Source organism: Arachis stenosperma, chromosome 7 (genome assembly GCF_014773155.1).
Source record: "Arachis stenosperma cultivar V10309 chromosome 7, arast.V10309.gnm1.PFL2, whole genome shotgun sequence".
NCBI classification, from domain to species: domain Eukaryota; kingdom Viridiplantae; phylum Streptophyta; class Magnoliopsida; order Fabales; family Fabaceae; genus Arachis; species Arachis stenosperma.
The window spans coordinates 14982779-15000242 of record NC_080383.1 but is presented as its reverse complement, the minus strand read 5'-3'; the positions used below and the strand labels follow the sequence as shown (position 1 = coordinate 15000242).

The window sequence follows — 17464 nt, the reverse complement described above, 5'->3', positions numbered from 1 at the left end:
TTATTATTTTTAGGATGATGAACCTAATAAACATTAAAAGAAAAACCACTAGTCTTAATAAAATAGAATAAAATTTTAACATTGTATAGCTTTGTTAGCTTTGTTTTGCTTTGGACCAATAAAGTAAATGATAGTTTTTAAATCGTTGGATTATTAACTAATGAAAAGGTCAAATTTTCAACGCCAACAATTTTTATCATCCACGTGTGATTGCCTCCGAAAGCATCAACACTCATAGGCATTGTAGGCGTAATAAAACCCAGCTCATAGATAATTCCACAAAATACTAGACACTTCTTTTTATGACTATATATACACGACGCCTTCTCTCATTCTCCTCAGAATCACACACACAAACTCGCACAAGAAGAAAATCCTTCTGATTCTTAGTTTGGAAACCGAAATCCAGCATGTCTATGATCCCAAGCGTGTTCGGTGGAAGACGTAGCAACATCTTGGACCCATTCTCTTTGGACGTATGGGACCCTTTCCAGGACATTTTCTCGGTCGCTGTGTCGGGTCCCAATGCGTCAGCGTCGGCACGTGAAGCCAGCGCCATAGCAAGCACCCGGGTGGACTGGAAGGAGACTCCGGAGGCGCACGTGTTCAATGTGGATCTTCCGGGGCTGAAGAAGGAAGAAGTGAAGGTGGAGGTTGAGGACGGGAGGGTGCTGCAGATAAGTGGTGAGAGGAGCAGGGAGCAGGAGCAGAAGGATGACAGGTGGCACCGCGTGGAGAGAAGTACGGGCAAGTTCATGAGGAGGTTCAGGCTGCCCGAGAATGCTAATATGGATGAGATCAGGGCAGCTATGGAGAATGGCGTGCTGACCATAACTGTCCCTAAGGTTGAAGAGAAGAAGCCTGAAATCAAGTCTATTCAGATCTCTGGCTAAATCTTTGGTTCAATTAATATACAAATGTAAAGACAAAGCGTGTTGCGTTTTTCTTTTTGTGTGTTTTGATTTTGAATGTAATGGATATGAAAGGGGTGGTTTGTAAGCCTTTATTAATAAATGCTTTTGGTAATTTGTTACTCTATTAATATAAATCATTTTCAGTTTAATTCATGTGACACAAAATAGAAGGGAAAAAACCAGAGAGATGGTGAAATTGAATATCATAAACCATGCAGGGAGCACAAAGATTTTATTCGAGGGATATTATTGAGTTTAATTTCGTGAATATACATAAATTAAAAGCAACACATCACACACAGAGCAAGTTAAGAAGCAAAGAAGATGGTTATGGTTTGGAGTATCAGTCTTCATCATCAATAGGAATGGACCTGAGGGGCTCGACCTTGGGAACGGTGATAGTGAGGACGCCGTGTTTCATAGAGGCTCTGAGCTGGTCCACGCAGGCGTTCTGAGGTAGCTTGAAGGTGCGCTCGAACCTGCCGCTCCAGCGACCCACGTGGCGCCACGTGTCGGTGGTTCCTTCCCTGGCGTCGCGTGCCCGTTTGCCGTAGATCCTGACCGTCCATCCCTTGACGATCTCCACCCTGACTTCATCCCTGGAGAGGCCAGGCACGTCGGTTCTGAACACGTGGGCGGCAGGTGTCTCCTTCCAGTCCACGTCATCCGGAAAGAACACCGTCGTTAGGTTTAGGACACTTCCGGTGCTCCAAGCCATCGATCGCTTCAAACGCTCTCTTTCTGGTTCTTCGTGTGAGGTACTGCTTGAGAATAACGCTGGATAGTTCGTGATGATAATCGAGTGTGAGTGCGCGCGCAAAATGTAGGACGAATATATATAAGAAGAACAAGGAATTCCTCCACCTCTGTTTCTCCAAAGTTATTCTTCCACTTATGGAATAACTTTTCACTATTTTATTTTTAAATTCATGTAAGTACCAAAACATAATTAGTGGATGGGGTGAGGCTTCTTTTATTTTTATTCTTTTAGAATTTAATTTTCAATACAAAAAGTTTTAAAGATAATTATATATCATTACATTAGTTAAAACAATTATTTTTTAAATTCATTATTCAAAAATTAAACTACTGTTTTATCAAAATGTTTTATTTCTTAAACAAAAATTACAAGAGAGACAATAAATTCATTTCACAGCAGCTTACAATATCTACATAACAAAGTTAAAAACATACTGCCTAAATAACATTTTTACATACTAGTATTTTACAATAGGAACGAGTCGATCCTGTATGGCTGCATCTTAATGTAACCTTTGTCGTTGCACCTGAAGGTTGAAGCCAAACCACAGCCGTCAAATTCGAATTTATATTGCAGTGTGGCCCAGAAGGAGTATATTTTTATTTTGACATGCTCCTTGAACCAGACACGTGCTACGTGACCATGCTCACCCCACTAGTCAGCCTACCACAGCTAATTCAGATTTGGGCGACATGCGTTCTTCCATCCATGCAGGGCAGGGGTCGTGTCTTTCTTCAAAGAATTTTCAATTTTGTGCAATTCACACAGCTCATAACGAAAATCATCTCACTCGTGAAGGATCCAGAAGTGAGAAATCGCCCAATAACATTGATGTGTATCAATACTAACAATTCAAGGTTTTGTATTTAAACACCATTATTCTTGTTATTTTAATTTAGTCTTCTACTTAGTAGTAGTCTCGTAGAACATCGCTATCCTTTTTTTTCTTTTAATGAATCAAACAAATATTAGAATTTTCTCTGGTAGATCTTTATTGGTTGTTGGCTTCTGTTTTTTATAAAAACAAGTTGAATATTAAGTCTATTTTCTATAAACCTATAAAATAATTCAGTGATTCATTTTAAATTTTAAATATCATTATTTATTATTGAGCTTTAAACCTAATAATTAGTGTATATTATAAACTAAAATGTAAAATCCTTTGTGATATAAATTTTTTATGGTTAAAATCTAATCCCTATAAATACATGTTATAAGAGAAGATTCACACTTTTATCTAATTCTCTTCATGATTAACAAATTCATCATGTGCCACCTTTGAAAAGATTAGATAAAGTGTGTGTTTTCAAATATCATTCATACAAATATTATCCTCCAGCACTTTGGCTCTTACCATAATCATAAACTATGTATATTCTGACATCAAAATCTTGTAATAAAAATAAAAGTCCTCACCAAGTAGAACATAAATTGTTAAATCATTGTTTCTTTTATTAAGAACATATATATATACGGCTACCTGCATGTTATATCTATCTATCTGAATGCGATTTTAAAGAATTAACGGGCGATCGAATTATTGACATACTTGAGTCCAGCTCTCACACATACACTAACATGTCACATGTCTCCTCAAGACCTCAACAAATTCGTATTTCGTAAATTATAAACACCTTTAGCTCACATTCCAACTTTCTTAACCTGTAATTCTTCTTAAGCTAGTAGAATTTGTTAACCCCAATTGCGATTTGGCCATTTGGGAGAAATGCAGCACTACGAACTAAGAAATCCACAACCAACCAAATTAAGAAACAGAAATTAACAAGGCAAAACGCACAAGGAAGTTTTACATTCACTCGCACAGTAAGCATAATCCATCCTTATACACAAATCGACAATAGCATTCGAGTAAAACACAATTTGACAACAGAATTCTAGGGTTCTAACTACACATCAGCCGGAGATCTGAACGGATCTGACGTCAGCCTTCTTCCTGTTCTGAACCTTGGGAACGGTGACGGTGAGAACACCGTCTTCCATGGCGGCCTTGACCTGATCAACCATGGCATTCTCGGGGAGCCTGAAGCTTCTCTCGAACCTGCCGCTACTTCGCTCTACGCGGTGCCACGTGTCATTCCTCTCCTCGCTCTCGCGGTTCCTCTCACCGCTGATTCGGAGCACCCTATCGTCCTCGATCTCAACCTTCACCTCTTCCTTCTTCAAGCCAGGCACATCCGCCTTGAACACGTGAGCAGCAGGTGTCTCCTTCCAGTCAACATTGGCGCGCAAAAACGACGACGCTTCGGCAGGGAATAACTGCTGCTGCTGGTGGTGGCGGCGCAAGGGAACGGGAGGGAACGGGAAGGTTTCGAATGGATCCCAGGCATCGAGAGCGAAGGGGTCGAACGGGGTGGGTCGGCGACCGAAGAAAGTGGGAATGAGAGACATTTTTGTTGTTTCAGACTTCAAAAGTTAAGATCAGAGAAGAATGTGGATTCGCAGTGTGGTTGATGATGCGAAAGGGGAGGGGCCTTGTTTTTTTAGTGTGGTAAGAAAAATCTTCACATTTCTAGAACGTTCTTTTCGCCTTATGTTTCTGGAAATTTCTAGATCTGCCCCTATACTTTCGATTTTTACGTTATTGCCTACGCCATACAAGTTGCAAGCCCAAGAGCTTCGTCATGTTGTTGTTCAGGCCCAAATATTAATATTTTTTTTACAAAATCAATACCAAAAACCAAAAAAAGAAATGGAAAAGACGGTTTGACCCACATTTCTTCCATAACTGATGAAATTCAGTATTCTAATAAATTGTTTAATAAAATAAGTACACAAACCAGGTTGGATTTAATATACATTTCTTCCAAGTAATTATATTATTTTTAGACTCAACTCTATCTAATATGCATTTACTATTTCTACATGAGTTTATCTAAAAATAATCTATATAAAAAATGTTCGCATCAATACTGGATTTTATATAGCCTTTTGTTTTTAAGGTTTCCCTTAGATGGGAATAGAATAACTAATTAATTAATTAAGAAGTAAAAAGGAATTAAGTTACATAACTTCTATATATGTGTGCTGCTACAACTAGCCTAAAAACTTGACCAAGCAAGCACCATCATAGAAATGGGATGGTGTATTTACAAAAGGAACACAAGCAAATTTAATTTGCATTACAAGATGTGTCTCACTCTTGGATCATTACGTCCTCATCACTTTCACTTTCATCACTTGAATCATCCAAGTTAACAGCAGCTACTTTGGAAGCACTAATCTTAAAAGAAGCTTGTCGAATCTTAAATGGCAACTTATTAGCATTGTTATTATTATTGTTGCTTGTAGTAGAAGTAGTAGTAATGGTGGTAGCCACTTCCCCTGCTTTATGTTGTTCACCTCTCTTCAAATCACTAGGTGGCAAGAAACATTCCATGGACAAGCCTTTAATATTAAAATCCACTTCTTCAATTTTCCATGTCTCTTCCATTCTTGTCCTAGAAAAACCATTCGGCCCCTCGGCTCCGAACCTTGACAACGACACGGATGTCTTCCCGGCGTGCGCGATTTGGATGCCGTCCACGGCTCTGTAGTCTTGTATTAGGGACTCCATGTTGGTTTCCCAGAATACGGGCGCGTCGCAGGATTGGGATGACGGCGAGGACTTGAGTTTGAGCAAGTAGGAGTCTTGTAATTGAACAAGAAGGCCTGTTCTCTGGCTGAAATGGCCCCATAGTGTGTGTTGGATTATTTCTACATTGCTGCTGCTTCTTGCTTTAAGTGATGCTGACTCTGCTTCTAGTTTTAGTGTGAAACATTCTTCATTGTTCACTGTCTTCTCGCCAATGCATATTGAGTTGTTGAAAAGATTGGCAGTGGATCTTGGATCAATACCCTACTCAAAACCAATTAACTATTACAATTTAGTGATCTATAAACTTCAAACTTGTAGAGTATAAGAGATTCTTGCATAACATGATTGGAATTAGATATATTCATAACAGAAATAGGATTTATTTCTTTTATTTGAGATACATTTATTTGTTCATAGGTGTAGCCAATTTTTGTATGATTGTGTTTGAAGTAGACTTTTTATTTTAATTTTATTAGGGGTTTGGCTAGCAAATGTCATAGTGTTATTATTGAAAAAATTATATTAAAAATAAATTTAACAAGTATCTTAACTAACCTCTCTGATTAGTTCTCTTTTATAGTGTTACTAATTAAAAAATATGAAAAATTTATATAAAGTTTAAATTTCTAATGTATTTTATTAAAACAAAGAGTTTAAAACTTTTACTAATAATAATTTTAACCATTTTAGTTAGATTTGATTTTTTTTTTAAAAGTGATTTATGTTTTTTAATGTCTAGTTTCATAGAACTCTGGAGGTTAAAAATGCACTAAGAATTTCTCAATTCATAATCAAGATGTGGACATAGTGATGTGATGTGTATGTATGCATTTGACATTAACAAGTAGGGTGAGCTGCCCTCAATTTTCTTTCATCTCTTTTGCCCCCATTTTTGTGGATCATGTATAAACGGAATTGAGGCTTTCAAATTAGCAAAACAACGAAAGAGTCTATAAAGTATAAAAGGTATGTGTGTATGTCAAACTTTAGCTATAACAGCCAAATACAAACCCACCAATTGAAGTTTAAATCCATTCACCTTTCGCTATTGTTAGGTGGAAAAAATGCCGTTTCAAAGGAATGGAAACATAGTTGTCATGCACTAAGCACAGTGACAATAGATATTGTTAACTTCACGCGATTACAGGTATATGAATTTGAGAAAAAAAAAAATTCCATCACTGAATTGACTTCATGCTTTTTAAGGAAGGAATTTCCTCCGATTAACTTATCTATTACATTGTTGACTTTTTTCAAAATTTATGTAATGTTGACCTTACTAGTTTTGTGAGGTTCAAAGGCTAATTTAAATTATTAAAAAAACAGTGAAACGTAATAAGCGTCCTTTTTTCTAATTCCTTTTTCTTTTGCTTCTTTTTTCATTCCTTTTGAAAATCGGAGCCATTGGTTGAGTAGGCTTCGGTAGTTAGGTAGTGTTTAGTTATGGATGCTGGCAACAACAACATGCAAACTTGCTTTCTTGTGTTATAGCTAGGAATTAAGAAACTAGATTTCTTATAAGAAAAAACAGAGAGAAAGAGAAGTGAGAACGCTTCATGTCACATATGGGAACACCTTCAATTCGGGTTTACATTTGAGGAAATCAGAATCATAAAATCAATTAAAGCAAAACAACGAAATAAAGCAACACTAATTAATGTAAGCACATGGTATAGTGGCCCCTCAACTTCTCATTTGAAAGATACTATAAAACTTTGATAAAGAGATAAGGATTTTTCCAACATATCAAAAATTACTTGAATCCAAATTATGTACGTATATAGACACAATTTTTTTTAAAAAGGACAAAAAAAAATATGCACGATATACATATAAATATATAATTGAACCTTCACTCTAAAATTTATGAATTTCTAGCAATATTCAATCATGTCATGTTTAAAAATATAAAATATATATTAAAAATATATAAAATAACATATATAAATAGTGAATATTCACGTACAATCGTATTTATATAAAATTTATAATTAAAAATTGATAAATGATAATTTAATTAAATGATCTAATAATTTTTAAATATTAACTTTAGATACAAATAATTACTGCATGTAAATTTTTACTTTTTACTTATATAAATATATATAAATACATAATAACTAATTTAATGATTAATATTTTTGTATATAAATAATATTTTTAAAAAATCAACTAATCAAATATCAAACATATTCTCTGTGACTATCTTTTAAGTGAACAAAAAAATTTAAATAGAATAAATTACTCATTTAATTTTATAGAATTTTTAGCTAATTTAAATTTCACTAGTCCGCTTAAATAAGTCGGAGATCCGAGTCTCTCTAAAATTTGTCAAAGTAAAAATGAGATTATTAAAAGAAATTTACGAACCTGAATTAAACGCCTAAGTGGTCGTGGGGGCCCTCTAGAGGCATGAGAATGATGCCAAGGTGTTTGCCTCCAAGCAACTTTTCCATCACTGCCGGCACTTATCTTGTAACCGGAAACCACCAGCTCCAAGCACCACAACTCCGGCTTCTTCTGCCACACCACAAACCCTCCCATCTCCCCCGCCGCCGCAGCCACCTCCTTTGTCGTCCTCTTCTTTTTCTTTTTCTTCTTCATAACACCTTCTTCCCCTCCCCAGAACTCCGAGCTCCCTACCCTCACCTGACCCATTGCATACATGCTTTCTACCGAGTTTAAAGCTCTTTCTCCTCCCACTGCTGCCACGTACTGCTTTACAATATATTTCGCCATTGAACCCTCCTTCATAACCAACCACATCAAATTAGTACAACACTTTTAGCCAAGTATCACAAAAATTTCACCTACTACTTCTCTTTTTAAATTTTAATCTTCTCCTTGTTTGTTTGTCCAACATTAGACTTTAATTTTTCTTTGTGTAAAGCATTCTACATAACCACACGGTAAATATAAAAAATAATTATTTTTTTATCAATATGACGTTACATAATGGGATACAGAAAAGTAAAATTTCGCGGAGTTTGTAAGGTATGGACATTTCTTACAATGTTATTATGGTGTTTGATGTTGCGAGAGATGATGGGTTGGTTGTTGTTATGAGAGCTTATAGGGAAGGGGAGTAATGGTGCTCCAATAACACCCAACAATAGTTGGATCTCTGTAGTTTTGCCTCCGAATACTGATGATGATGATGATGTGGGTTCAGCGTTTGGCTTCATCCATGACTTCATGTTCTGCCATGCCCTGTTCTTGCTGATGAAAATCTCCTCTGGAATTGGGACTTCAAGCACAGTTTCAAGCCCATCCTCTCGATCAAGATTCCGACACAACTTCTTCATAATTCAATTCAAAGAGAGAAGACCAGAGAAGGAAAAGAAGAAGAGAGTATTTGAGTATCAAACAATAATGGTGGACCTATTATCAAGTCGTGTTTGCACGCCACTCTTACACACTATATAAGCTTTAATGCTACTTAATTTAACTTAACGTTTTCATTTTATTTATTTATTATTTTCGGTGAACTTTAATTTCTTCATTCTACCTTAGAATTAATTCTTCACGCCGGCTTGCAAATATATTTAATTCGAGAAATCATTTTTCCAATAGCACTACTACGTATATACTAAAATCAGTCATTAAAATTATGAATTATAACGAAAATTCAAGTGCGATTAATTTTACATAAAGTTGATTTGATAAATTTGACTAACTTATTATCTAACGACTCTCAACTATTAATTTCATATGAAATTAACTGCACCTAAATATCGATATGTTAAAATATAAATATAAATTAAAAATAAATTAAACTAACGCATGTACTTATAAATAGTATTTTTGTTATTTTTTATATGTAAATTTTAACTTTCATTACTAAAGGGAGCATGTTGGGTTACGTTGTTTGGTTTTAATCCCAAAGGTTATTATATTATACGGTTGTTTTGTGTCACTTCTCTTAAAATATAATTACTACTACTCTATCTGATTCTTATCTTAATAACTTTCCCTTGGTAGAAATAGGAGGAGGCCAAATAGAATGAAATAAAAGTCATGGAGTAGATAAAGTGAGATTAGCAAGCTAAGGTAGTTAATTATTCGTCATTCTAGTAGAATTAATATGGTTATCTACTCCACTCTACCTTCAAATTTAGACAGCTTAAGAGTAACGGAGACTCATGATTTAAAATAAATAAATCTGTGTCACAATTATCACAATCATACGTAATAATTATTTTTTTTAATTAATATGAAATTAACGTAGTAATAATAGTTTGGCACTATATATATATATATGAATTGATAGTAGAAAAAATGAGATAATACTCAATTTGGTCCCTGAACTTACACGCGAGTCTCAATTTAGTCCTTGAAGTTTCAATTGCCTCTATTTAATCCCAAAACTTTGTGAACATAACTCATGTTAGTCTTTGAAACAATTTTCAATCTACAAACGTTATCGGAACATTGTCGTGATAGTCGGATGCCATACTAAACTTTGTAAAATGATGTCGTTTTTGTTTTGGCACTCAAATAACCCAAAAACAACATCCAAAATGGTGTTTATTAAAATTTTACCTAACAAAATAAGTAATACGATGCTCTTTTTGAGCTATTTAAATATCGAAACCAAAATTGCATCATTTTACAAGTTTTAACGTGACATGTGATAGTCTACAACAGCGTTCTATTAACGTTTTTGTACAAAAAATGGTCTCAGAGACTAATATGAGGCACATTTATAAACTTCAGGGACTAAATAGAGGCAATTGAAACTTCAGGGACTAAATTGAGACTCATGTGTAAGTTTAAGGACCAAATTGAGTATTATCTCAGAAAAAATTTAAGAGATCAGTATTTTTATTAAAATAATCAACATTTAACTAACAAAAAAAATTTTATATTATTAGATATAATTTTATACTATTAAAAATATTAATATTAATAATAATAACTAATTAATGATTACAAATCACAAAATCTGTTGGTGTTAAAACTCCTCTTTTCAATCTAACGAAAGAATTTGATCAAGATTTGGAAAACTTAGATTCAAAGGTTGAAATCAACAAAAGAGGAAGATAAAAATTCATGAATGTGTTGCAATTTATGAAAAGGGATTAAAGAAGACGTAATTAAAGAGGGTGGTTTACCGTACCCCACAATTCAAACGTTGCTTCCTTATACAATAGCAAATCCTTTTATAAAAACTTTATCTTTAACGCCATAATTACTAACTAGTTTAAAGAATATGATCATACTCATGAAAGATACCCTACAGTTTAACCTAGGAAAATATCGGCCACATGATTAATAGTGGCCCAACCATATAAGATGAGCGATAATGTTAACGAAAAAATAACTCAAAATTATTTTATTTAATTTGATATTTTTAGTTTTATGTATATAATAATATTTATAATTAGATATTTAAAAAAATTAATATTATCTAATTATTCTAACAATGATTAATGCAAAAAAGTGTAACTGAATTCAAAATAAGATAATTTCGCACTAATTTTCATTTCCCTTCCAAATATTTTTGGATACGGAATATTGGTTTTGTTTTTAACTAACGTCATCTTTAATTAAAATGTGAAAGGCTTAATACCTCGCTAGCTCATACTATAATTTGGTTTTGCTTACATAAAATGTTATTTTAATAAAACTGTAAAATAATAATTTTATTAGGTCACGTCTGGGGTGACTACCCTAGTTATGACTATGGATGGCTATGTATTAAAAGTAAAATTGAAATGTGACATACTGACATGTGAATGTTCTAATTGATATTTGACTTGTTGAAGACTTGTCCAATTGAACATTCTATTTTTACCGTGGTTAAAAAAATTTAAATAAAATCTATTCTAATTGTTGAATTTTGCATATAATTAAATAGAGAAGAAAATAATTAATTTGTGTTGATAATTATTGTTTCTTGAATGTTCTTAGTGAGAAAATTTTGGGAAGACTAATGATAAATGATAAATTTAATATTTTCAAAATCTAGTTAAAAAATGTCACAAATATTTAAAATAATAATTTGAGAGTTTAATCATAAATAATTTTCTCTTGAAATTACAATGTAGTGCGTAATTATTAGTTATGAGAGAGTTAGGGAATTTAATTATAGTTGATGAAAATTTAAATAGTAAGAAGTTAAAAGTGCAGCTAAAGATTAAATGGCAACGAAATTAAATTAAAAGTAATTAAGATAATAAACTAGAAAAATAAAATAAATTCAAGTTATAAAAAATTTTGACAAAAATGGAGGGTTAAAGATTATTATCTTTGTCACTAATTACAATATATGATAATTACAAAAAGTAAATTCAATTCGTCAATCTCTACAAATGGAGAAAAATTCATTAGGTTTAATTAATCCTAATAATCTACAAGTTCTAATCAATTGAATAATTAAATTAGTAAAAGATTAACATTAGTAAAAAAAATTAATTTATATCTCTAAATTATCAATCAAACTTAAACATTAGTAACTCAAGTTCACCCAAATTTTTAACCCAAGCCAAAAATAAAAATTTACTCTATAACTAGTTCAAATATTTTATCAAATAGCTAGAGTACATAAATATAAAAGTTTATAAATTACAAAAATTAGTAAAATCTATAACTACCTAATTTAAGAAAGCAATACTAATATCTCAAATAAGCAATAATAAAGCATAAAACATCAAATTCATTAATAAAAAGTGAGAATTTAACAAGGATTCAAAAACTAAAAAATAACAAAACAAAAAAAGTAACAAGAAATATTCTAAGAAACTTAGAGTAGCAAATAAGAAATTATAAACTAAAAACTACATTTGAACAAAACTAACAACTAGAACTAAAGAAAAATTCATAAGAAACTTTTGAATTCTAGAGAGAAGCTAGAGCTTCTTTTTCTAGAATTTAAAGACTAAAATTCTAAAAAAAAAAAAGAGTGTATGATAAGTTGTATTTGATCCTCCCTTCATGCTTCCTTTCAAATGCATTAGAAATGGACTAAACAGTCAAATCTTTATTTTTTCATAAAATTTCTACTTTTACATGTTTTTCTTCCATTTTTTTAATCTATTATTATCTCTTAAACCTTAAACAATTTAAACAAATATATCAAAATATCAAATAAAATAAAAGTGAAATAAATTTGACAATTCAAAAGACCTAAAAAATATATTTTAATCAATTAAACATAATTAAAAAATCACAAAAATATGTATTTACAAAGAATAAATACAGGTTAATAAATTTCACTCTTTTCATTTCAATCCAAAAATCATCATTAAACATGAATCTATCAACTAATAAAATGATGGCACACAATATAAAGTGTAGACAAAAATCTCGTTAATCTTTTTCAAAATCTTTTCACTAAAAACATTCAAGAAGCAACAATCATCAACACAAATTAATTAATATTTTTTCTCCATTTAGTTATATAGAAGATTCAAAAATTAAAATTGATTTCGTTAAGAGAAAGATTAAGTATATAAACTTTAACCACAGAAAAAATGGACAAAATGTTCATTTGGACAAGTCTTCAACCAGTCAAAAACCAATTAGAATTCCACATGTCACATTTTAATTGGATGCTTAACCGTAGTTATAATTTTTGACATAGTAGTAAGCGTCTAATTGGACACAGAAGCAAAGATCCGACCAACATTCTAATATAAGTGTAATTGAGAATGGTAGCCCATGGCCATGGCCATGCCCATTCCAATTTTTTTGCATTGGTAGTTGGTGCTGGTTGCTGGGTTAGGATCACATGAAATCCATTCATGTCTCCAATGTTAAGAGACATGTGAGGTGTTTCCCGATTCTATTTCTATTTTCTGATTATGGGTTCTGTTGAGATGACAAGATAGTATTAAGTGACAAATTACATTGTCGTCGTTATTCAAATTCTAAATCATGTCAATATGTCATGCACGTTCTCCTTAATTAGTCTTTACATGTTTTGAGTGGCCATGGGCCATGTCACAATATATGTTGTTTCAACTTACAACACTAGGACGTTTATTTTTGTATTTTTATTTATTTAAAGGGACTATGGAATAAAACAAAGGTTCTGTTTAAGATCTTAAGTAGTAAGTGTTCATGTTCCCTCTCAAATCTCTATGGTCTATATGTATTCATGATTTGTTTGATATTTGTTATGAAGTGGGCCTCGTATAGGATTGTATTATTTTGTTAATGAATCTGTCTTCTTTTAATGTGCCCGCCTATATCATGATTAATATCGATAGAAAGAAAATTGGCAAAAGTGATAAATATCTTGATTTTTTTATGAAGAGATTTCGGATTTAAATTTTTGTATTCAAAATCAAATGGGATTGAATTGCTATATATATGGGAAACTAATGAGCATGGGAGAGATGAGAGAAGGAGTGAGAGATGGGGTGGAAACAGACAGTGGGTTAGAACTAGAAAACATGTAAAAGATCACAGGATTTGAAATCGAGAAGAATTATCAACAGTTGAAAAATGAGTTTTTTTTTTTTTTTGTTGATAATCTCTCTGAAAACATTTTGAAGAATGAATTATTCCATCTGTTTAATTAGACTGGACGGATTAACGACATTTATGTATCACGAAAACAGAAAGGTGGTAATATGTATATTTTTGCGTTCATCCGATACACAACGAAAGGTGGAGCTCTGAAGGCTATAACTGAAATGAATCGTATGAGGTTGAGAGGGAAGATTGTGTACGTGGGAGAAGCGAAGTATAGACGAACAACTGAGACAAAGATTCGAAAGACAGCTCAGGAAGGAGGTGATAGTCGGAACAAGACAAATTCTCAACCTCAGGAAGGAGATAATCAAAGACAAGTAGAGAAACTAACAAGGCACCAAAAAGAGCCAGACTCGCATGGAAATGGGTGGACAAAGAAAGTAGAAGTATCAGTGGTGAAAGAGAATCTGGAGTGGCTATAGAGAAGTCTGGTCGGCAGTACGACAAAGGCAATTGATTTAAGTTCCTTGAAAAAGATGATTGGAAAAAACCTGCCTCAAGTTGTCCAAATACGGGAACTGGGAGCATATAAAGTTCTTTTGACTTTTGATTCTGTATTGAATGCGGAAGAAGCATATACGTTTAAAATGCATAGTCTCTTGCAATTCTTCCATAGTATATGGAGATGGGATGAGACGGAGTGATGTGAAACTCGAAGAGTGTGGTTAGAATGTTACAGGGTTCTGTTACATACGTGGTCAGCAGATACCTTTAGTATGTTAGGAGGCCAATGGAGAGAAGTAGTCGGTTGTGACAGAATCGTGCATGTCTTTTAGTGTTGGATGAGTGCAAATTGATACTTGTATCATGGATATGATTAACGAATGGGTCTATATCACAATAGGTATCAGTGGGTTCGATGTGCTAGTGAAAGAAGTGGGACGGGAGGCTTTTGGATTGAATTGTTATGAAGAAACTAATGAAAAAAGTGACTATATTTGTGAACAACGAAGAACAGTTGCGGAAAGGGAGTATGTGGGTACGAGTTTAAGGAGTGCACGAGCTACAAAATTAGCGGTTTTCAACGACCAGGCAGCCGACGTGGTGATGGAGGAGCTGAAGGAAGATGGAGAAGATAAGGGCAGATTGGTTATTGTATTGGGTATCCAATCTCACCTAGTAAGATAAGGCTTCGATGTTGTTATTGTATTGGGTATCCAATTATCCTAACCGAACCAATTTGTTCTTAATCGGTTTGATTTAGTTCGAATACGTATAAAAAAAATAAAATCAAATCAATCTGAACTAATTATAATTTAATTGGTTTAATTCTCAATTTACTCCAAATCTTGTTGAGTTTAAAGAAATAATAACAAATTAAGTGAAGATGACTAAACATTATTATTGAGTTAAAAGCTTAATTATGTATGTGATTAGTTTGTTTATTGTGTAGGAGATTATTGAAATCAAATCAGACCTAATAACAAGTTAACAAAGTCCCAAAATATGGTTTAGGCCCATAAATACTCATTCAAATCAATCTTGGCCTAAGGAAATAGTTGTTAATCTCTAAACAATATATTTCCGTCTATACCAAGCCAATATAACCAAACAAATTCTCTCTCTTCTCTCTTCTCTACTCACGTGACTACTTCCAAGATTAAGCAAAAAAAAAAAAGTAGTTTTGATTAGGACTCAAATTAAAAAGAAAAATTGATTACCAAAATAAAAAAATTAAAGAGAAAGAAAAAGAAAGTCAGAGGCAGAGGCTGGGACAACAAAAAACAACGATAAATTCAAGGTGATTCAGAAAATAATTTTCTTCTTGGTGCTTCATTAAGTAAGTTGTGAAAATGCTATCCTCCCTCAAGCACCAAACTAATAATTTGAAGAAAGTCGAGGTTATAAAACTCTGCTACAAATCAAGGGTTAAGAATCAAATTTAAAGGCAAAATATTGATAAATTGCTTAGATTCTTGAAGAAAAATGAAAAAAAAATAAAAGAGAAGTAATAAGATTTGTTTGTATGTTAGATTTAATCGCTAGTGTTGTCTTCTGCGATGCTCTGTGATATTTGAAAAAGAAGAAAGCCAACTGCTCAAACCAAGCTTCAATCTTTGAAAGTTTTACTCCTCTATTAAAAGAGTAAATAAGCAGAGATTGATTCAAAGAGTGAGCACACAGTTTGGGTTCTCATAACTTACAAGTTACCCTTCTTTTCTTTCAGTGTTTTACATTAAATTTTTTGTTCTTTAGTGTTAATCTTTTCTTTGTTTCCTTTCAATGAAAAAAGGCGTATAATGAAGTATCAGTAAAAGTTATTGAGAGAAAAGATAAAAAAAATATAAAAAAAAGTCAAAAAATTATGTCAAAATTCTTTTGTATGTTTTTCTATTTTGTACACATGATCATAATGAGATTCCCTTGCTAAGTTGAGTGAGCACTTAGTGATTGCAAGTCTAGGGAGTGAACCTAGCCAAATCTAGTTTAGGTAGAAGTTGGGTTTGTCCCAGATAGGATTGGGTTGAATTCTAGAAAAATTGGTATTTGTAATCTTTGTGAAAAATAGTGAAAATTCCTCCATTGTTGTGGAGGAAACTGGATGTAGGTCACATTGCACATGATGGCTGAACCAGAATACATGGTTGTGTGATTTTCTCTAATCTACTCTTTTTCTGATTCATTTTGTTAAGAAAAAAAAATAAAAATGTCTCCTACATTGTATATTTCTCAGATATCACAGCTATTTAAAAGTAAAGAGTTGTTTTATTCCTGAATGCATCGTGAAAAGATAAAATAAAATTGTTTCCTAAATTTTAACTTAACAGACGCATCATCAATCAAGTTTCTATTCCAGTCAGAAGCAAAAGAAGTTAAAAAAGGAGGTCGTAGATTCAACCCCCATTTTCTAGGTCATTCTCAAACCTTCAATTGGTATTAAAACTTCACAGTTTAGAAAAAAGATCCGAATGGCCAATAACATGGGTTCTAATGTTGTGATTTACACACTCACTGAAAGTTAGTCCAACAACAGACTTTCTTTTCTTTAACGGCAAGAATTATAACTACTGAAAGGAAAGAATGCAAATATTTGTCCAATCTGTTGACTATAATATCTGGAAGATCATCATGAATGGTTCACAGATTCCAACAAAAATAAGTGTAGAAGAAGTTGTGACACCTAAAAAGGAAGTTGAATGCAATGATAAAGACAAGAAAAAAGTAGAGCTAAATGCCAAAGCAATCAACATGATACACTGCTCAATTAGTTTTGAGGAGTATCGGAAGATATCAAAGTGCAAAACAGTAAAAGAGATTGGGGATAAATTTTAAGTCTTTCATGAGGGCACAGAACAAGTGAAGGAAACAAGGATCGATATGATGAGAAAAGAATAAGAGATATTTGCTATGAAGAAAGAGGAAATATTGATGAAATGTTCGAGAGATTCATGGCTATCATCAATAGCTTGGATGCTATGTGCTAGTGAGAAAAATACTGAAAAACCTTACCAAAGAGTAAAAAACTAAAGCTATAGTCATTGCTAAAAGTGGTAACCTAAAACAAATATCTTATGATGAGTTGAGAGAAAAACTCTTTGTTTATGAAACCATCCATCATGAACCACAAATATCTTATGATGAGTTGAGAGAAAAACTCTTTGCTTATGAAACCATCTACCTGAACCGTGATGCTAAAAGGAAAGAAGTGGCCTTGAAATCTACTGAGTCATTGGAAGATAATTCCAATGATGATTTATCAGATAATAAAATTGT

The 17464-nt window shown here is 32.8% G+C and overlaps 4 protein-coding genes across 4 annotated transcripts; 1 reads left to right on the top strand and 3 right to left on the bottom strand.

The window, feature by feature from the left end:
* The first annotated feature begins 271 nt into the window (after positions 1–271).
* LOC130941935 (18.2 kDa class I heat shock protein-like) lies at positions 272–1091 on the top strand. The gene has a single exon (XM_057870577.1). The coding sequence runs from the start codon at positions 411–413 to the stop codon at positions 891–893; it is 483 nt and encodes a 160-aa protein (XP_057726560.1). The 5' UTR covers positions 272–410; the 3' UTR covers positions 894–1091.
* A 26-nt stretch (positions 1092–1117) lies between these two features.
* On the bottom strand, positions 1118–1831 carry LOC130941936 (18.3 kDa class I heat shock protein-like). Its single transcript, XM_057870578.1, has one exon. It carries the CDS (start codon positions 1630–1632, stop codon positions 1258–1260), a length of 375 nt encoding a protein of 124 aa, XP_057726561.1. The 5' UTR covers positions 1633–1831; the 3' UTR covers positions 1118–1257.
* Positions 1832–3439: 1608 nt separating this feature from the next.
* Positions 3440–4185, bottom strand: LOC130942187 (17.3 kDa class I heat shock protein-like). The gene has a single exon (XM_057870882.1). The coding sequence runs from the start codon at positions 4081–4083 to the stop codon at positions 3589–3591; it is 495 nt and encodes a 164-aa protein (XP_057726865.1). The 5' UTR covers positions 4084–4185; the 3' UTR covers positions 3440–3588.
* Positions 4186–4598: 413 nt separating this feature from the next.
* Positions 4599–8665, bottom strand: LOC130941547 (uncharacterized). Its single transcript, XM_057870099.1, has 3 exons — positions 8281–8665; positions 7640–8017; positions 4599–5530 (listed from the first exon to the last, which is right to left on the bottom strand). Exons 1-3 carry the CDS (start codon positions 8572–8574, stop codon positions 4829–4831), a joined length of 1374 nt encoding a protein of 457 aa, XP_057726082.1. The 5' UTR covers positions 8575–8665; the 3' UTR covers positions 4599–4828.
* Positions 8666–17464: the final 8799 nt, after the last annotated feature.